Raw genomic sequence first — 21524 nt, forward strand, 5'->3', positions numbered from 1 at the left:
AGTGATCCCTGCTTTATTCTTGGCTGATAATGTGTATCATCTAGCGTCTGATTTCTTGGCTGGCTGAATGAGGAGGCAGACATACCCTATTGTGTCCTGGTGCATACTGATCCTCTCTCTGGTGAAAGGAATGGTCTCATTGTCCTTTCAGTGGAACATAGGCAGTGGTATGCCTATCACATGGCACTCCAGCCTCATTGGGTCACCTTTGGGAACTCTGCTGTTCTGCAGTTTTTCCAAGATCACAGGCACTTTCTTCACCTCTTTGGCTGCTACAGCAAGCTCCAGAATAAAGCAATTCTGTGATTTTTTTTTTTTGGTAGCAATGCACATGTAGGTCCCCATATCACGTTGAGTGAGCAGGTCAACAAGCAGAGAGTGAACTCTGATCTCTCTGACTAGCATCTTGTGGGAGGCATCTGGTAGCATAGGTTCAAAAAGCACTAAGTTTCTCTGTACCTGAGTTGTCTTTATGGATAGTTACAAAGGAGGACAATTCTGGCTGAAGGGTACTCCTGTTTCCTTGGGCAGGAGGAAGGATATTTTGCAAAGTGTGTTTTTAGGAAGACATAGGATGACTTCCCACATTTCTTGGTCTATATTGCTTATGATACATGTTCCAGGAAGAAGGCTCTAAGCCTATTCAGCTTGCTTTTCATAATGCAATAGTGACTCTGATGGTTGGGGCTAGGAAGCTGGGTAGGGAGGGAGCACAGGCTGTGGGCAGCCCCAGGAAGAAGGTCAAGCTGGGCTGTGTCCTCACCGAGCCCCCGCCCTCTTCCTCTGAGTCTCTAATAGACTTCTGCTTCCAACTTCTCTTTTTTCTGTCCTTCCTGGCTTTGGTGGCCTTCTTGAAGTAGCTTGGTGAACGTGAAGCTTCTGGGTTCCTGCTCTCTCCAGCCATGACTCACAGAGTCCTTCTGTTAACAGGTACACCAAGGGCTTGGGGATGGGAACCTTGAGGGTGAGAACTTTTAAGGCTGTGAGTAGAAAGAAGGGGTACAGACTATCTAGGAATTAGACTGGGGAAAAGCAAAGGGGATTTGGGGAAGGATAAGGGATTCATTAAGAAGCAGAGAACAGAGCTAGACCAAGATGAGATGACCAGAGAAGCTCAGATGACTGACTAAATTCATAGACTATGCAAGGGGATTTGGCTTGCCCCTTAACTTCACAGATGAGAAACTGAGGCCTAAGGAGGCGCAATGACATGCCAAAAGATGCACAACAGGTAATGGATTCTCTTCTCAGAGTGTTTCTTCTTGGATTCCACCCCACCACCTCCACTTTGCCTCCAGTTCTATCTTCCAAGGACCCAGGTGTAAATGTTTGTTGAATGACTGACTGACCGAAATGATTTGCTCGTTTCCTTTTATGCCTGTGTTTTTGACTGATGAACCAAAAAAGGGAAAGAAATGCTTAAGAGTTGCATAGAAAGGAAGTTGCCTAACTAAGTGTTTAAGAACTTGTTTGTTGGGTAAATCATCAGGGTGGGAACATAGGGTGAAGCTCAGAGAGGGACTGGAAGCACTCCATGTTGGTAATTCTTAGGTCAGGGGTCAGCAGACTAGGGCCTACAGGCATAAGACAGAGATTCTACCATCTGTTTTCATACAACCTGAGAGCCATAGGTTGCAGATGAACATTTGTAATCAATTCATAATAGGGAACACTAATCTTGAATCCCAATGAAGTGAAATGTTATCTCCCTCAAAGAATTCCATTGGTTTCATTAACAAATTTGTATTACAAAAAAGTGTACTCAACTATTTTTAAATTCCTTAATAAAAAATTTGTGGAAATGCATTTTCTCTTATTATATAAGAATTTCATAATATACTCTACTTGCTTCTTGGCCCACAAAGCCTAAAATATTTACTATCTGGCCCTTTGTAGAAAAAGTGTGTTGACCTCTGTCCCAGGTTATCAGAGCTAGATTTGGGAGGCAGACGTCTCTGTGCTGTCTCTATGGGTTAGGATGAATCCCAACTGGGAGATGCATGGAGCAGGAGGATGAGCTACTTTCTTAACTATGTCCTTATCTCTGCCTGATCATTATTTCTTTCTTTCCCCTCCAGCCTTGGCTTTATGTCACGGGTTCAACCTTGACACTGAAAACACAGTGATCTTTCAAGAGAACGTAAGGAGCTTTGGACAGAGCGTGATTCAGCTTGAGGGATCCCGGTAAGGGCCGCAGGTGGAGCTCCCCGTCTCACATGCTTTCCCTTTAAGACTTACATACCTGAAAAAAAGTAATTTCCTTAATTTTTTGTTTTGTTTTGTTTTTCTTGATTTATTTTTGAATAGGTAATGCAATTACAGGTTCTAATTTCGAATGATATGGAAGAGTGTAATAGTGAAAAATCCTCCATACTTCAGTTCCCATCCCAGGAGGGTTTCTTTTATGTTCTTTCAGAGAGAATCTATGCTGAATATACTTCTACATTTCTCTAACTCCCGTCCCACACACAATTTGTAACACATGTTAAACTATGGCCTCCTGTCTATTTTTGTAAATATATTTTATTGATGCCCCCTTCCCCAATTCATCATTTATTGTTTATGGCTGCTTTGGAGCTATAATGGCAGAATCAAGAGGCTGTAACTAAGACTATATGGCTTGCAAAGCCTGAAAATTTTATCTTTACAGAAATAATATTTATGGAAATAATATTATTTTTCCAGATAAAGTTTTTCGGCCTCTGCTCTATACCGTCCTTTGCATTTTTTACTTAATAGAGTTTGGTAATTTTGCCAGGTAAGTATATGAAGAGCTTACTTTTTTTTAATGCTTGCATCATATTCTATTATTTGGAGATACCGTAGTTTACATTTGCATTACATTTAAATTTTTAAAATAATCATTAGATTATTTCCACACTTTTTCTATACAAACAGTGCTGTCATTTTGAACATGTGCAAGTATATTTGGAAGTAAATTCCTAGAACTAGAATTGCTGGATCTAAGGGTACATATGTGTGTGTAATTTTAATAGATTTTTCCAGATTACTTTTTATAGAGGTGGCAACAATTTACACTCACACCAGAAATCTATGGAAATACCTACTTTGCTGCCTATTTATCAATCCAATGTTATCATACATCAATCTTTGCAAGTTGAGTAGGTGAGAAATGGTAACTCAATTTAGTTTTAAATTACATTTCTTTTTTAATGAGAGATTATTTCCTTTCTTTGAACACTTTCTGATCTGTTGCTTGTTTGGCTATTGGGTGCTACTTATTATTATTATTATTATTATTATTATTATTATTATTATTATTTTCCTAATTGATTTGTAGGAGCTGTGACTATATCGAGGAAAGTATGCTGGGGTATGAATTGTTAATCTCTTCTACCAGTTGATTATTTGTCTTTTGACTTGCTTATGATAGTTTATCACAGACAAATTTATTTAAAATGACTGTGTGGTTGAATTTAACTATTTTTAAATAACTTCTGTTTTTGTGTCATTCTTAGAGAGGTCCTTCACACTCTAAGATTTAAATATTCCCCCCCTTTTTTTTGTTGAGTCTTCCTCCTGTTTCTAGGAATTGGAGAATATGTGCGAAGATGGATTCCCCCACTTTCATTTGGGTGGCAGAACTTCCATGATCTCCATGTATTGGTTTTCTCTTATGCCTGATCTGTTCCCACCTCTTCCCCAGGGTGGTGGTTGGAGCCCCGCAGGAGATAAAGGCTCCTAACCAAACAGGTGGCCTCTACCAGTGTGACTACAGCATGGGCACTTGTGAGCCCATCCACCTGCAGGGTGAGTTGAGTCACTGCCCCTCCCAAACCCAAATATACCTGAATTTGCCAGGCATTCCCTTTGTTCTAGGGGTCTGTGGTAGGGAAGTCAGGGCTCCAGCTCCCAAGTATCTTTATTGTAAGCAGACTCTACCCCAGAAACCCTCAGGGATCCCATGATCTGGGTGCCCACTTGACCTATCAGACCTTTATGTCTCCCAGGTTGAGGTGACCTATGCCCGGCTTTTACATGGGCTCTTTCATCTCCCTGAGTGTAACCATGCACATATCTGTCCTTTCAGTGCCCCCTGAGGCTGTGAACATGTCTCTGGGTCTGTCTTTGGCATTTGCCACCAACCCTTTCCGGCTGCTGGTGAGTTGCCTGCCTCTGGGTCACGGGAGTGTACTAAGGGGAGGAGTGGGGACCTGAGGGTCCTGGGGCTGGGGTTTTGCAGAGTATGGGGATGCTGGGGTGAAAGGACAGGAAGCAGGGATAGCCTCTCCTATCTACACCTTGCTCCCAAGGCCTGCGGCCCCACTGTACACCAAATTTGCAAGGAGAACACCTATGTGAATGGCTTCTGCTTCCTGTTTGGACCCAATCTACTACAGCAGCCCCAGAGGCTACCAAAGACCCTCAGAGGTAGGCTGTGTTTGGGAGAGAGAATAGAGAGGCAGCAGGAGACCAGAGGGTCAGGGGCGGGACTGGGTTGGGAGCAGCTCATGGTTTAGGGGTGTGACTTAAAGGTCTAGGTGCAGATGAGTGAGGGAACTGGGTTCCAGGAGAGAGAGAGAGAGAGAGAGAGAGAGAGAGAGAGAGAGAGAGAGAGAGAGAAGAAAGAGAGAGAGACTGAGGGGTAGATTCTAGGGTCTTGCATTAAAAAAAGAAGTCCTGATATAGCTGCTCACCTTCCTGAGATGATGTTCCAAGCATTGTCCTTAGAGTAAGTGCCTGAATCTCCTGATCGTAGCCTTTGAGCCTTTAAATGGTTAGGACTCTGTTTACCTCTCTAACTTTTCTTCCATCTCTTCTACTTCTGTCACTGAACTCCGACCACTCCGGCTGCCTTTTTTCTTTAAACTGTACTTGCCTCAGGGACTTTGCACTTACTATTTCTTCCTCCAGGTCTTAGCTGACAACCCATTATTGTCATTTCAGCTCAAATATCAGCTTCCTTGAGTGGCTGGCTTCTAATCATTCCCACCATCAGTCCTTGTCACATTGTCATACCTTACTATTTTCTTATCTGTATATCCATATATTTATTTGTTCCTTATCTATCCTTTCCTCTGGAATGTAGGCTCCCTGATAGCAGGGTTATTGCCTAGCTTGTTCACTGTTCTATGCTTTTGTATCTATGGCTGCCCCTGAACTTAGCAGCTAAAAACAACGAACATTAATTATCTTGAAGTTTCTATGAATCAGGGATCTGGACATGGCTTAGCTGGGTGCCTCTGCTTAATGGTGTCTCATGAGATAGAAGTTAAGTCATCAAACCAGAGCTGTGGTTTCATCTGAGGGCTTAACTGGGAGAAAATCCACCTCCAAGCTTACTTACAAAGTTGTTAGATTGAGATCCTCAGTCTCACAACTGGCTGTTGGCTGGAGGTTTCCCTCAGTTACTTGTCACATGGGGCTCCCCATAGAGCAGCTCATAACATAGCAACTGGCTTTCCTCAGGGAGAGCGAACAAAGTGAGTGAGAGAAGAGAGAACAGGAACCCAAGACAGAAGCCACAGCCTTTTTACAATCTATTCTCAGAAGTAACAGCTAATTACTTCTGTCATTCCTTTGAAATGACTCAAAAAGTCCAGCTCAAACTCAAGAAGTGGGAACTATGCAAGAGCATTATTATTAGGAGTTGAGAATCTTGGAGACTGTCTCATCTCAGTGGTTGCCTACCACATCCCTGTTCTCCAAACATTTGTTGATTGAAGGAGAGTGAGTGAGTGAATGGATCTTTTTTTTCAAGTTGCTTTCTGTCACTGATTTATTTAACTGCTTGGCCATCTTTCTGCTTGTCTCCAAGTTGGTTCTGGAACCAAAGGCAGGTATGTCTTTCTTTCATAGTTAATATATATATATATATATATATATATATATGTATATATATATTCTATTAAAATAATTTTTTGATTACAGGTGACATACAATATTATGTTAGTTTTAAGTGTACCAACATAGTGATTAGGCATTTATATAACTTATGAAGTGATCTCTCTGATAAATTTTGTATTCATCTGACACTATACATAGTAATTAGAGTATTATTGACTATAGTCCTTATGCTATACTTTACATTCCCATGACTATTTTTAAACTACCAATTTGTATTTTTTGATCCTTTCCTCTTTTTCCCCATCCCACACCAACCGTCATCCTATTTGGCAACCCTCAGAATGTTCTCTGTATCTATGAGTTTGTTTCTGTTTTGTTTGTTCGTTTGTTTTGTTCTTTAGATTCCACATATAAATGAAATAATATGACATCTATCTCTCTCTGTCTGACATTCTATTCAGCACAATATCTTCCATATCCATTATGAAATATCTTTTCATCCTTTTACTTTCAGTCTGTGTGTGCCTTTTAATCTGAAGTGAGTCTCTTGTGGGCAGCCTTTGTAAGGCTACCCTATCTTTTGATTGGAGCATTTAATTCTTTTTCATTTGAAGTCCTTGTTGATACATATGTAGTTATTACCATTACACACACACACACACACACACACACACACACACACACCCTCTGGTGCCACCTGTTAAGATTCAGCAAGCAATCCACAGATGCTGTGCTGATAGTTGCCTCGAGAAACCACGCCATAAACCAAGGTCAGTTGCTACCATTGTGAGTCTTGGAGCTTGCTCTGAAAGTTGTATAGGACTTGCCAAGGACATGACTGGATGTGGCTTGGGTAGGGCTGTGAGCTGGGGGAGGCAGAGTTTCAGGGAATCCTCTGGGTGGAGTGACCTCTGTTATCCAGTTTGATGACATCTCAGCTATGGCAGTGCCTGTATCTCCACACTTGGAGGGGGTAGGGCTCGACAGAGGAACAATGGATTCTACCAGCACTTGTGTGCCCAGGAGAAAGCCTCACTTCTGGCCTTCACTCTGACAACTCACCATTCTCCTGTAAATCCCTAGTTTCTCTCTTTCCGAACAGCTGACTGGATGCCGGTGCTCAGAGTAAGTCCATAACTGCAAAAGTCCAGTTGCAGACATGGCCCCTTTAAGAGGAAAGTCTGTAGCTGTGGTAGCCTCTGTCTTATTCAGCTGCTCAGGACTGGGCAGCTTCAAGTCCTTGTCCCATCTTACCTCCTCCTGTTATAGGGTGATTTCTTATTTCTCTCCCTAGATGTAAGGCTTCTGTTCATCTAGACCCCAGGTGACTCTGCTTGGTGTTTGATCTGTGTTTCCATCACAATTTTGATGTGGTTGTAGGAGCAGATGCCATTTTGGCTGGTCTTCCTCCTCGTTTAGCTTTTTCTTATCTGAGAAACTCTTTATCTGCCTTTTGATTCTAAATGAAAGCTTTACTGGATAGAGTAATTTTTGTTGTAGGTCTTAGGTTTTCATCGCTTTGAATATTTTGTGCCAACTCCTTCTGGCCTGCAAAGTTTTTGTTGAGAAATCAGTTGAAAGTCTTATGAGAGCTCCCTGTAGGTAACTAATTCCTTTTCTCTTGCTGCTTTTAAGATTCTCTCTTTGTATTTAACCTTTAGAATTTTAATTACGGTATGTCTTGGTATGGGCCTCTTTGGGTTCGCCTTGTTTGGAACTCTTTGTGCTTCCTAGGGTGTATGTCTATTTCCTTCATCAGGTGAGGGAAGTTTTTAGTCATCATTTCTTGAAATAGGTTTCAATTCCTTGCTTTCTTACTTTTCCGTCTGGCTATTCTTTGATGAGAATGTTTTTGCACTTAACGTTGTCCCAGAGGCCCCTTAAATTATCATTTTTTTTGGATTCTTTTTTCTTGTTGCCATTCTGATTGGGTGTCCTCTGTTACCCCATCCTCTAAATTGCTGACTTGATTCTCTGCTTCATCCAATCAGTCGATTCCTTTTAATGTACTCTTCATCTTAGATACTGTATTTTTCATTTCCAACTGGTTCTCTTTTATGTTTTCTGTCTCCATTTTTATGTTTTCTATCTCTTTGTTAAAATTATCACTGAGTCCATCTACTTTTCCCCTAAGTCCTTGAGCATCCTTATAACCAGTGTTTTGAACTCTGCATCTGTTAGATTGCTCATCTCTACTTTGTTTAGTTCTTTTTCTGGAGCTTTGTTCTGTTCTTTTGTGTGGGACATATTTCTTTTGTCTTATTTTGGCTGCCTCTCAGTGTTTGTTTCTATGAATTAGATAGAGCTCATAAGTCTCCTGGTCTTAGTGGAGTGGCTTTATGTAGTAGGTGTGCTGTAGGACCCAGTGGTACAGTCTTCCTTGAGTGAGGTGTGAGTTGTATGTGCCCTTCTGATGTAGTTGAGCCTTGGACTGTTTGCACTTTGATTAACCCTTGGACTGATTGGTTGTGAGGATTAACTGGTGAGGGGGTTACCCTATGGAACAGGATTCACTTTACCAGGGTTCTGGTGCCTGCCCAGTCTGCCCTTCATGTGTGTCCTCCTCAGATGAAGCCCTAGATGGCACTCTGGCTCTGTCACTGGTTGAAGTAGGGCACTGGGTATGCCAGCTCAACGGCTTCATGGGAGGGGCCTAGCTGCAGGCCAAGTTCAGCTGCAGCCTGTGCACTTTCAGGGTCACCTGGTAAGAGTCACCAAGCAATCTGCAGATGGCTTCCACCTATACTGGGCTTATAGGTGCCTCAAGAGGCCAAGGAAGAAACTGAGGCCAGCTGCTGCTAATGCCGGGCTTGGGGCTGCTTAGCAAGTGGTATGGGGCATGCCTGAGGCCACATGCTACTTCTTTGGATTTGTGAGACTTTGAGAGGTTTTAGGAAAGTCAGCAGCATGAGCTAAGCCAGGACATTTGCATGGAATAAACCACTGAAAGCAGCTTTGATGGGCCTGCAAGTTGGAAGAGGCAGTCTCAGGGACTCTCCTAGGCAGAGTGACTTGTATTATCTAGCTTGACTGAGACTCAGGTATGATCGTTGCCTGCATGTACATGCTGGGTGGGAGGAGGGCTCAACCAAGGCACAATGGAACTTCTGTCCAGGAGAAAGCCACCCCTCCAGCTCTCACCCTAGACCAACAACTCAGTATCTCTCTGTATGGCCCTGGCACTCCTTGAGCAGCTTTCCTTGCACTGGAGCTCAGAGTGAGTGAGTCTGTCAGTGAGTAAGTGTGGATGTGGGCACTTCATAAGAAAAGTCTGTGACCCCTGCAGCCCTCTGTCTCATTCAGCCACAATCTCTACTGGTTTTTAACAGCCAGAGGTTGTGGAGACTTTTCTTTCTGGCACTAGAACTCTGGGCTGGGGAGCCCAGTGTGGGGCTGGGGACTTTCACTCCTCAGGGGGTTGGGGGTCGGGGTGGGGGGTGGTGGGACTCTGCAGCCAAGAAAACCCTCCCAATTCTCTACTGCCATACACTGTTGTGGGACCGTCCGTTTGTGTCTCTGCCCCCGCCTCCCCAGCCTGTTCTTATGTATGTCTCCAGTTGTAGGACTTCTATTCAGCCAGAACTCAGGCAACTCCCAGTTATGGTTGCTCTATAGTTTCATTGTAATTTTGGTGTGGTTGCAAGAGAAAGTATACATAGCATCTAGCTTGTATGCCATCTTGGCCAGTCTCTTCATCATTATTTCTTTAAACAGGTTTTCAGTTCCTTTCGCTCTCTCTTCTTCTGGTACCCCTATACTAAGAATGTTACACTTGATGTTGTCTCAGAGGTCTCTTAAACCGTCCTAATTTTTTTGAATTCTTTTTTCTTTCCACTGCTCTGATTGGGTATTTTCTGCTACCTTACATTTCTAATCACTGATTCAATTCTTTGCTTCATATAATCTATTGTTGATCTCTTCTCATGTATTCTTCATTTCAGTTATTGTATTCTTCATTTCTGACTGGTTCTTTTTTATGTTTTCTATCTCCATTTTTATATTTCCTATCTCTTTGTTAAAGTTCTCTACAAAGTGATGTTCAGATGGTTGCCACTTGCACTGAGAGAGGCTAAGTTGTGAACTGAGGCTGGCTGCTGCTAGTGCCAGGCTTAGGGCTGCTTAGCAAAAAGTATGGTGCATGCTGAGGCTAGATGCTGCTTGTTTGGGGTTTGTGAACCTTTGAGAGATTTCGGGGATATCTGCAGCGTGAACCAAGACAGGCCATTTGTATTTATTGTTCTTTTCTTTGCCAGCTCTACACCCTTGTACCTCATTCTTAACAGATAACTTTCTTTCCTTCCTCACAGAGAAAACCAAGGCTGCCAGGCATGAACTCCCTCTATTTCCCAATTCTCTTCATCCAAATTGGCATGAAGGCACCACCTTTGGCACTATCTCACTGGTTTTAGAAGAGGACCTGTCACTCTGCCTTTCTATGAGTGATTCCCCCATCTGAACTTTGGAGGCTCATTCACATCAACTCTGGAGCCCATATCTTCAATCATCAATTCTCTCCAGGAGCTTAAAATTCTCTTGCTCTTTTGAATGTAAATATGCTCATGCTATGTATATCTTAAAAACAATCAGCCACTAAAATTGATACCAATGAAAATAACTTTCCCTCTTCCTGGTCTCCTCCCCATCTTCTGCCATCTCTCCTTCTTTTCACCATTTAACTTCTCAAAAGGATTCCCTCCATTTGTTTCTATTTCTCTCATGTTGTGATTCTTTACCCTCTGACATCTGGCTTCTACCCACCCACTGTACAGACTTTGTTCTTGCAAATGGCATTTGTGCTCCCTAAATGACAAATCTCTTTTCTATCCTCATGTTCACTACTTTTCTGATATGACCTGCAGATTATCTCTTCCCTTCCCTTCTTTTCCCTTCCCTTCCCTTCCCTTTACTTCCTTCCCCCGTTCTTTTCCCTTCCTTTCCCTCCCCTCCTTTTTCTCACTTCCCCCTCTGCAGAGGGCTTCTGCTAAGCATCATTCCCAGGCCATCTTCCTCTGCCATCCCTGACTGTCTGGAGCATGGGGTTATAGCTTCTATTCTTTCCTATGTGTTCTTGCCTTGTTGCATTAGATTCTGTGGCTTCAGGTCTCACTCTTACATTTCTTTCTTCAGTCTTCACTCTCAGGAGTTCAAGGCTCTTCTTTTAGAAAACATTTTCTTTTTCTTTTTTTTTTCTTTTTTTAAATAGATAATACATGCACTTGGTTCAAATTTCATAAGGCACTAAGGCTATACCGTAAAAATTTCTTCCTCTTGGGTCCCCCAGCCTCCTGTTTCCATCTTGGGAGGCAACCACTGTTACCAGTTTCTTATGTCTTCTGGAGATACTCCATGTATTACAAATATATATATATATATATATATATATATATATATATATATACACACACACACACACCTATATTCTTCACTTTGTGCCACAGTGGTAGTATGCTATACACACTGATTCTTTTTACATATCTTTGAGATGAAAAATTTTTTTTCTGGCTAATCTTTGTATATTTTTCATATAATCCTTAGAATCTGCCTTTCTGTTTTAATTTAATTAATTAATTAATTATTTTAGGCGAGGCAGCCCTTAATTGATTTCACAGATTGCAAGGAACTTGTCAGCTTACAATCCCTTATTTTTTTTTTATTTTTTATGCCTACAGCACCTCATCTTCCTAGGTAGTCTCCCATCCAAGTACTAACCAGGACCAACCCTGCTTAGCTTCTGAGATTAGATGGGATTGGGCTTGTGCAGAGTAGCATGGCTGTAGACTGCCTGTCTGTTTTAAAAAAGCCAATACTTTTTTTTGGTAATTTTATTTATTTTTGATGTCATACAATGAAATTGATCTTTTTATTTCTTTTAAAAGATTAATTTATTTTCCAATTACAGATGACATACAATATTATATTAATTTCAAGTGTACAATATAATGATTAGAAATTTATATATCTTATGAATTGATCATTCCTATAAGTCTATGACCCATCTGACACCATACAGTTATTATAATATTATTGACTACATTCCCTTTGCTGCACTTGACATCCCTATGACTATTTTTTAGTGTACAGTTACTATGTAAATAACAGCATGAATAGGATACAGAAGAATTCTATTACCCCCCAAAAAATCCTTTGTATTATCCCTTTACAGGCTGTTGCTTCCCCTCCTTGACCGCTAGCACCTCGCACTCACTATATAGCTCTCCATCACTATATAGTTTGTCTTTTCAAAAGTGTTACATAAATAGAATTATAACCTTTTGAGTTTGATTTCTTTAACTAGCATAACACATTTGCAATTCATTCACATTGTTGTGAGTATCAGAAGGTCTTTCCTTTTTTATTACTGAGTAATATTTCATTGCATGGATTTACTACAGTCCCATTCACCATTTCATCCATTCATCCACTGAAGAACGTTTGGGTTATTTTTAATGTTTTATAATTACGAATAAAGCTGCTAGAAACTCTTCACTGCTATGGCAATCTTTCTAAAATACATAAAGATCATCTCACTTTCTTTTCTAAGAACTTTCAGTGGCTCCTCAGTGCCCAAGGGATAAAGTCAAACTTCTTTTTGCAATAGACTCTTTCCAACTCTTCTCTGCTTAATGTCATAGCCTTGTCTCTATGCCCATCATACAGATTTACCCTGGAAGTGCCATTTCCATTCCTGAATTCTGCCAGAATTCTTTTAGGTCCATCCTCTTCGTATCAGTCAGAGTTTCTGCTGGAACAGGTGGCACACTCCAGTAAAGACAATTTGAGGAGGGTTTATTTATAAAGGGGCTAATTATAAAGTTGTGGTAGGATCTGAGGGAACTAAAAGGGACAGTCCAGTAACCCAGAGATAGCAACACCAGAACTGTTACTACCCCTAACCTTATGGGATAAGGAAAGGGAAAAGTCACCAGGCTCTAGAAGAGAGAGTCATTTGGAGCGGGCCTCCTTGAAAGGAGCAGTTATCTTCTGTTGCACATACAGCTGGCCCAAAGCACCCTTGCAAGGAAGGAGCTGAGTTCACTTTACTCCATCTCTCCAGTTTTCTGTTGAGGTTTCTAATTGGGAAAATTCAACTAAAGCCAGAGAGTAAAAAAAGCCCTGTTGATGTGAACCATGTGGGCCAACCTCTCGTGCTGAATGGAAGAGGGTAGAAAGTGTATTTGGGGCTGGGGGTAGAAGGGAGGAGAACATTCAGCATATTTCTATACATGCTATTCTTTTTTTCTTGTAATTTATTTCTCCTTTGGTATTTCTGGCAAATTATTTCTCATTCTTCATGGGGTAGCTCTAACATCACTACTTTCTATGATCTGTTTGGGCAGAATTAACCAAAAATTTTAATGCCAATTTGTCCAGGTTTTATTTAATTTGGAAGCATGGGTTGAATTTTGTTTACTTTTAATTCTCATTGTTCAGCAGAGAGCTGACATGCAAAACATAAACCTGAAGGCTCTAGTACTTAATCAATTCATACTGTTTTCCCTTTTCCTCAGAGTGCCCTCAACAGGATAGTGACATTGCTTTCTTGATTGATGGCTCTGGTAGCATCATCTCAAATGACTTTCAGCGGATGAAGGAGTTTGTCTCGACTGTGATGAATCAATTCACAAAGTCTAAAACCTTGGTGAGGGTCAATGGGTAGGTTAGGGAATAGCTCATATAAGGCTGGCAAAGACATGGAAACCAGACTGCCATTTTCCCCTCCTACTCCAATTATAGACTTTGCTAAATTGCCAATCAATCATGGTTTTCTTTTGAGATTCTCTTTCTTTCTCTGTCTGGATTCAGACTCAGTATTCTACCAGCTCTCTATAAATTGGGCAAATCTGGCTAATTGATAGGGGTTGGCATGGGAGATGAAACTCACATGTCTTCTGTGGCTGGGTTCTAATACTGAGAAGTGGGAGCTGGCAGCATGTCTCTTTTCTGGTGAGACAGAAGGAGGGAGCGCAGTGTAGAATTTGGAGTAATTTGGAGACTGGAGTGTTTTAAAATTTATGTAGAGCTTTCTGGGAGATGGCTAATGGGGAGGAGGGGGGCACTTTCTCCATTGTAATTCTAGGTGCTTGTTCCCAGTTCTCTTTGATGCAGTACTCTAACGACTTCGAGACTCATTTCACCTTCAAAGATTTCAAAGATAAACCTAACCCAAGACTGCTGGTGGAGCCAATAAGTCAGCTATTTGGGCAGACACACACTGCCACAGGAATCCGTGAAGTAATGTAAGCTCTTCCCTCTTTGCTTAGGATTGAAGAGGGAGGTGATATTCTTAGCTGGGTTTTAAAGGATGGGGTAGTCATTCAGACAAGGATAGAATAAAGGATATTTCTGGTTGAAGGAACAGCATGAGTAAAAGTGTGGAGGAGGAACTGTTCATGGTGTGTTCATGACAAAAGTTGTGAGTAAAGGTGGGAGTAGAGGGGAGAAGTGAGAGGAAGACTAGAGGGAGGCTAGAAAGATCAGTTGAGGCCAGGTCGCTAAAGGCAACACAAAAACCATTGGAGATCCAATGAAAGTTTTAAGCAATGGAGAGATGTCACCATATCTTGTTTTGGAAAGTTCACTCGTGTGTGTGTGTGTGTGTGTGTGTGTGTGTGTGTGTGTGTGTGTGTAGAGGCAAGGGTGGGGATTGGGACAAATGTACAGAAAGATGGGCTAGGGAGCTGTTATAGCAAACCAGGAGAGCTTCGATGAGGACAAAATTAAGCTTATTTAAAGAAAAACTTTTTTTTTAATTTAAAAGGAATAATACTTAGTTAAAAAATTAACCTATGTAAAAGTATATAAAGGCAGCAAAGACTTCTTTTCTTTCTGGTCTTCTCCTCTCTTCTGCTGCCTTTTCAGGTCTTTAGGGAGCCAAATCTTATTGTACATCCCAGGGGAGGCTAAGCCTTTCCTAGACAAAGCCCAGCTGCATCTGCATTTGTGACTGCTGACATCCCCTCCCTAGCATTAAGAGTATCTCTGTCTGCTTACATTTGACTTTTCCTTCATCTGCCCTGAACAGAAGAAAACTGTTTAACAGAAGAAACGGAGCCCGGGAGAATGCCCTTAAGATCCTAGTTGTCATCACAGACGGAGTAAAGTATGGTGATCCCTTGGAGTACAAGGATGTCATCCCTGATGCAGACAGAGAGGGTATCATTCGCTACGTCATTGGGGTAGGAAATGTGACTCTCTCACTTAATGCTTCTGTGGAGGGTTTTTGCTTGGCTATACCCTCCCTTCTATTAGCAGATATCAGTAAAATGAAAATGATGTAACTGTCATTGCTAGCTCATATGTGCATGTATCAGTTAATTGTTGTCAAAATGATGCTGGGTAACAAACTAACCCCAAATTTAGTGGTTTAAAAAAATAAGTGACTGTAGGTTAGTATGACAATTTTCCTATTTTCACTATGTTCACTCATGCATCTGTAATCAGTGGCAGGTTGGCTGGCAGCTCTGCTGATCTTGGCTGGGCTCTCTTCATTTCTGAGAGTTGCCAGCTATGTCTGTCTGCTGGACTGGGATAGCAGGGGAAACATGGAAAACTTGGCTCTTCTGCTCTGTATCTCATCCCCCAGTGGACTTGTTTGGGCATGTCCTTATGGTGAAGGCAGAGGAACAAAAGAGCAAGTGGAAATGTTGTAAGCACCTTTTCAAGCCTCTGTTTTCAACACATTTATCAACATGCAAGACACGTGGCTGAACCCAGAGGCAATGAGCAGGGCAGATTACTCTGCCAAGAATAGGAGGCACAACAAAGTTTTTGGGAAATGGCTTGGGTACAGGAATGGGTAAAGGGTGGAATCATCAGTGTAATCCAACTACCACAGCATCTGTGTGAAAAGGTGCATGACTTGGCAGTAGGAAACACCTTCATATGAAAAGAAAAGGCTCCCCTACCTGTGGAGAGGTCAGCCCTACACCAGGAGGCATGGCATAGCAAATAGACCAAAGGCTAGATTTCATCTCCCATTTGCATTCTTGACAGAATGCCCTCCACAGTACAACCTGCTCTACTATACTTGGCAACCCTGTCTCAGTGGTCTTCCAGTGTATTCCATCATGTGATAAATATTGTTTCAGATATTTTTTTCTGCAGAATTTTCTTTACTGGATAAGACTGCTACTGCCAGTGTCTGATTTGGCCTCTGTTCTTGCTAACAGGTGGGAGTTGCCTTTAATAGTGAGAAATCCCGCCGAGAGCTTGATACCATTGCATCCAAGCCGCCTCATGATCACGTGTTCCGAGTAAATAACTTTGAAGCTCTGAGGACCATTCAGAACCAGCTTCAGGAAAAGATCTTTGCAATTGAGGGTGAGCTAAGGTTCTGTATTCCTGGAGCAGCCCCAGCGGCAGCCCCTCAACCCAAAACAACTATATTTCTCTAGAAACTAGAATTTCTGCAACTCTGGTTTCACTTGGTCAGTTCCTTTGAAATAGAAGGATCTAGGCTTTTATCTCTAATTTTGCAACTCTTGGCCATAGGCTGAAAAATTGGAGAGTAGGGGAGCCAAAACCCATGTAGTATTTTCCTCAAAATTTGGATATGTTGCCAACATTTGTCTGTTTGGTTTTTTGCTGTTTCACCAGTGCCTAAAATAGAGCCTGGTACATAGAGGGTGCTCAAGAAAAGTTTGTTGAATACAAGAATTTAAAATTTGGGGAAGGTTCATATACAATCTGGATTTATGGCTTCTCTTGAGAAGTTGGAAGATTATAAACCTTGAGGACCACATTTCTATTTTACAAAAAGTGGCTAGAGCCAAAGAGCCACCATCTCTTTAAAAGAGGTATATGTTTTCTAGTTCAAGATACCTCTCATTTGAGCCTCCTTCTGTATGGCCCACAACATTTGAATTTCCAGCCCCTGCCTTTTTTAATGTAAAAAGTTCTCCTCTTTACAGGTACTCAGACAGGAAGTACCAGCTCCTTTGAGTATGAGATGTCTCAGGAAGGCTTCAGTGCTTCCATAACTTCCGTAAGTGGTTCTTTGTTAAATTGTGAGGATGGTAAGAAGGCAGAGAAGAAGCCCAAGGGTTTGGGGGCTTTTCTTTGTGATGGGTATCTTTTTTTGGAGGCACTTCTTTGATGGGCAGCAGTGGTCCTTTCTTCCTTTCTAGTCAATCTTGTTCTTTTCTTTTTAAATTGAGATATAATGGACATAAGATATATTAGTTCAGGTGTTCAAAATAATGATTTGATATTATCACATATAGTTGCAAATTTTTTAAGATGAGAAATTTTAAGATTCTCTTATTAACTTTCAAATATAGAGTACAATATTATTAACCTAGTCACCATGATAGACATTATATCTCCAGGATTTATTTATTTTTAACTGGAAATTTATACCTTTTGACCACTTTTACTCATTTTACCCACTGCCTACCCCTTTCCTTTGATAATCACCAATTTTTTCATTGTATCTGTAAGTTTTTTTTAGGTTCTCTGTATAAGTGAGATCATATCATATTTGTCTTTCTTTGTCTGACTTATTTCACAAAGCCTAATGCCCTCCAAGTATATCCATGTATTCATGTTGTTACAAATGACAGGATTCTCTTATTTTTTTATTTTACTTTTTATTTTTTAATTAATTAATTTTTTAATGGTGACATTGGATAACAAAATCCAATAAGTTTTAGCTATATACTTTAACAGTAAGGTATATATATATTTACAGTGGGTGTTCACTTCCCATAGTTAGATTTTTTTCTGTCACCACATATTTGATACCCTTTACCCCATCTATTTCCCCACTTCCCCCACCCCTACCCTATGGTAACCACTAGTCTATAGTCCATGTCCATGAGTCTCTGTTTGTTTGTCCTGTTCATTTGTTGCTTTTACGTTTATATCCCACACAAAAGTGATACCATATCATGTGATTTTCAAATTTTTCTGTCTGGCTTATTTCGCTTTTATGATTATCTCGAGGTCCATCCATGTTGTCACAAATGGCAGTGTTTCACCTCTTCTTATGGCTGAGTAATATTCCACTGCATATATGTACCACAGCTTCTTCAGCCAATCATCTATCACAGGACACTTTGGTTGCTTCCATGTCCTGGCCACTGTGAATAATGCTGCTATAAACATCGGTGTGCAAATATGAGTTTAGATATGAGTCTTCAAGTCTTTGGGAGTAAATACCCAGTAGAGAGATTGCTGGATCATGTGGTAGGTCAATTCTCAGTTTTTTGAGGAACCTCCGTACTGTTTTCCATAGTGGCTGTACTGATTTGCAGTTCCACCAGCAGTGTATGATGGCTCTTTTTTCTCTGTATCCCCTCCAGCGTATGTTATTACTTGTCTTGTTGATTACAGCTATTCTAACAGATATAAGATGGTATCTCATTGTGGTTTTGATCTGCATTTCCCTAATAGCTAGCGATGATGAGCATCTTTTCAAATATTCGTTTGCCATTTGTATGTCCTCTAGCAAGAAGTGTCTGTTCAAGTCTTCTGCCCATTTTTTGATTGGATCGTTTGTTTTTTGTTGTTATTGAGTAGTATGAGTTCTTTGTATATTTTGGATATTAGGCCCTGGAGGCATTGCTTGCAAATATATTTTTCCACTTGGATGGCTGTCTCTTTATCTTGTTGATGATTTTTTTTTTTCTGAGCAGAAGCTTTTTAGTGTGATGTAGTCCCATTCATTTATATTAGCTTTTACTTCCCTTGCCTTTGAGCCTAAATTCATAAAATCCTCGTTAAGTCCAAGGTCTTTGAGCTTTTTATCTTCTATGCATTTTATTGTTTCAGGTCTTATATTCAAGTCCTTAATCCATTTTGAGTTAAGGTTGGTGTGTGGTGATAGACAATAGTCTAGTTTCATTCTTTTGCAGGTGGCTTTCCATTTTTTCCCAGCACCATTTATTGAAGAGGCTTTCCTTTCTCCCACTGTATGTTTTTGGTTTCTTTGTTGAAAATTATCTGCCCATATAAATATGGGTTTACTTCTGGACTCTCGATTCTGTTCCACTGTGTGTGTCTGTGTGTCTGTTTTGCTGCCAATACCATGCCGTTTTGATTACTGTTGCTTTGTAGTATAATTTGAAGTCAGGCAGAGGTGATGCCTCTAGTCTTGTTCTTTTTTCTCAGGGCGGCTTTGGCAATTGGGGTTTTTTTATGCTTGCATACAAGTCCAATGATTTTTTGTTCCATTTCTTTAAGAAATGCTGATGGGATTTTGATGGAGATTGCATTAAATCTATATACTGCTTTAGGTAATATGGTCATTTTAACTATGTTGATTCTTTTAATCCAAGAACACAGAGTATATTTCCATTTCTTCGTATCTTCTTTGATTTCTTTTAACAGAGTCTTATAGTTTTCATTATATAGGTTCTTCACATATTTCGTTAGATTTATTCCTAGGTATTTTATTTTTTGTTGTTGCAATTGCAAAAGGAATGATTTTGTCCACTTCTTTTTCTGATGCTTCGTTATCAGAGTATAGGAATACTATGGATTTTTGAATGTTGATTTTGTATCCAGAATCTTTACAGTATTTACTTACTGTGTCTAGCAGTGTTCTTATGGAGTCTTTAGGGTTTTCTTTATAAAGAATCATGTCCTTAGGGTTTTCTTTATAAAGAATCATGTCATCTGAAACAGTTTGACTTTTGTTTCCTAATTGAATGTCTTTTATATCTACCTCTTGTGTGATTGCACTCGCTAGGACCTCCAATGTTAAATTGAAAAAGAGTGGTGATAGTGGAAAGTCTTGCCTTCTTACTGATCTTAGAGGGAAGGTTTTTAGTTTTTCACCAATAAGTATAATGTTGATTGAGGGCTTGTCAAATATGGCCTTTATTATATTAAGGTATTTTCCTTCTATACTTATTTTGTCAATTGTTTTGATCATAAATGAGTGCTATATCTTGTCAAAGGCTTTTTCTGCATCTATTGATATGATCATATGATTCTTATTTTTTATTTCGTTTATGTGGTGTATCACATGAATTGATTTGCATATGTTGAACTATACCTGTGTGCTTGGGATGAAGCCCACTTGATCATGGTGTATAATTTTTTTTAATATGCTGCTGTCTATAGCCATGCCACCCTGAGCACACCCAATCCCATCTGATCTCAGAAGCTAAGCAGGGTTGGGCCTGGTTAGTACTTAAATGGGAGACCACCTAGGAAGACCAGGCGCTGTAGGCATGAAAAAAAATACTGCTTGCTGTTTTCGGTTCGCTAGCATCTTATTTTGGATTTTTGTATCCATGTTCATGAGACATATTGTCTGTAGTTTTTTTTGTTGTTGTTGTTATCTTTACCAAGTGTTGATATCAGGGTAATGTTGGCCTCATAAAATGTGTTGGGAAGTATTGCCTGCTCTTCGATTTTTTGGAAGCGTTTGAGGAGACTAGGTATTAAATCTTCTTTGAATGTTTGGTAGAATTCACTGGTGAAGCCATCTGGTCCTGGACTTTTACTTTTTGGTAGGTTTTTGATGATTGTTTCAATTTCCATACTGCTGAGCGGTCTATTTAGATTTTCCAGTTTTTCTTGATTCAGTCTAGGAAGGTTGTAACTTTCTAAGTACTGGTCCATTTTTTCTAGGTTATTAAATTTGTTATTATATACTTTTTTTTTTTTAGTATTCTTGCATGATCCTTTGTATTTCTGCAGTCTGTTGTAATTTCTCCTCTTCCATCCCTGATTTTGTTTATTTGTGTCCTTTCTCTTTTTTTTCTTGAGTGAGTCTAGCCAGGGGTTTGTCAATTTTATCAGCCTTCTCTAAGAACCAGCTCTTTGTTGCATTTATTTTTCTATCTTTTTTTGTTTTGTTTTGTTTTGTTTTCAATTTCATTTATTTCTGCTCTAATTTTGATGGTTTCTTTCCTTCTGCTGACTTTAGGCTTCATTTATTCTTCTTTTCTAGTTTTTTTTTAAGATGAAGTGTTAGGTTGTTTATTTGGGCCCATTCATGTTTTTGGAGATAGCCCTGTAATGATACGAACTTTCCTCTTATGACTGCTTTTGCCATGTCCCGAAAGTTTTGATATGTTGTACTATCATTATCATTTGTTTCTACGTATCTCTTGATCTTTCTTTTTATTTCTTCTCTGACCCAGTCATTCTTTAGTAGTGTATTATTTAATCTCCATGTATTTATAGTTCTTCCTGCTTCTTTTTACAGTATATCTCCAGTTTCAAAGCAGTATGATCAGAAAATATGTTTGGTATGATTTCAGCCCTCCTATATATGTTGAGGCTATGTCTTTGTCCCAGTACGTAAATGTCAATTATGTCCAGTTGGACTAAAGTGTCCTTTAAGGATGTTATTTCCTTATTGATTTTCTGTTTGGATGATATGTTTATATCTGACAATGGGATATTTAGGTCTCCTACTATGATAGTGTTTTGGTCTGTTTCTCCCTTTAGTTCTGTTAGTAATTGCTTTACATGTTTCAGGGCTCCCTGATTGGGAACATAGATATTAATAAGTGGTATGTCTTCTTGGTGCATGATTCCCTTTATCATTATGAAGTGTCCCTCAGTATATTTCCTCATTTTTTTTATTTTGAAGTCTAGTTTATCTGATATTAGTGTCACTACTACCACTTTTCTTTGAATACCATTGGCTTAAAATATTATTTTCTACCCTTTCACTTTGAGTCTATATTTGTCTTTTGAGCTGAGATATGTCTCCTGGAGGCAGCATGTGGTTGGGTTTTGTTTTTTGATTCAATCTG

General features: G+C 40.1%; 1 protein-coding gene, 1 non-coding gene and 1 pseudogene across 4 annotated transcripts in view; 2 read left to right on the plus strand and 1 right to left on the minus strand.

Moving 5' to 3' along the window:
- Positions 1–828: 828 nt before the first annotated feature.
- Positions 829–21524, plus strand: part of ITGAM (integrin subunit alpha M) — a 63135-nt gene continuing 42439 nt past the window's right edge. For all 3 annotated transcript variants that reach the window (XM_016137723.2, XM_016137720.2, XM_016137721.2), the window contains exons 1-10: positions 829–930; positions 2079–2184; positions 3668–3771; positions 4052–4122; positions 4275–4392; positions 13317–13447; positions 13900–14045; positions 14831–14984; positions 15978–16128; positions 16719–16792. In XM_016137723.2, the coding sequence (XP_015993209.1) occupies positions 903–930; positions 2079–2184; positions 3668–3771; positions 4052–4122; positions 4275–4392; positions 13317–13447; positions 13900–14045; positions 14831–14984; positions 15978–16128; positions 16719–16792 (1083 nt within the window). In that variant the 5' untranslated portion in view covers positions 829–902. The remainder of the gene's footprint in view (positions 931–2078; positions 2185–3667; positions 3772–4051; positions 4123–4274; positions 4393–13316; positions 13448–13899; positions 14046–14830; positions 14985–15977; positions 16129–16718; positions 16793–21524) is intronic.
- On the minus strand, positions 11469–11587 carry LOC118607027 (annotated as a pseudogene).
- Positions 19868–19986, plus strand: LOC118607374. The gene has a single exon (XR_004952756.1). It is a non-coding gene; the product is annotated as a 5S ribosomal RNA (ribosomal RNA).

This window comes from Rousettus aegyptiacus, unplaced genomic scaffold (genome assembly GCF_014176215.1).
Source record: "Rousettus aegyptiacus isolate mRouAeg1 unplaced genomic scaffold, mRouAeg1.p scaffold_m13_p_8, whole genome shotgun sequence".
Taxonomy (NCBI): Eukaryota; Metazoa; Chordata; class Mammalia; order Chiroptera; family Pteropodidae; genus Rousettus; species Rousettus aegyptiacus.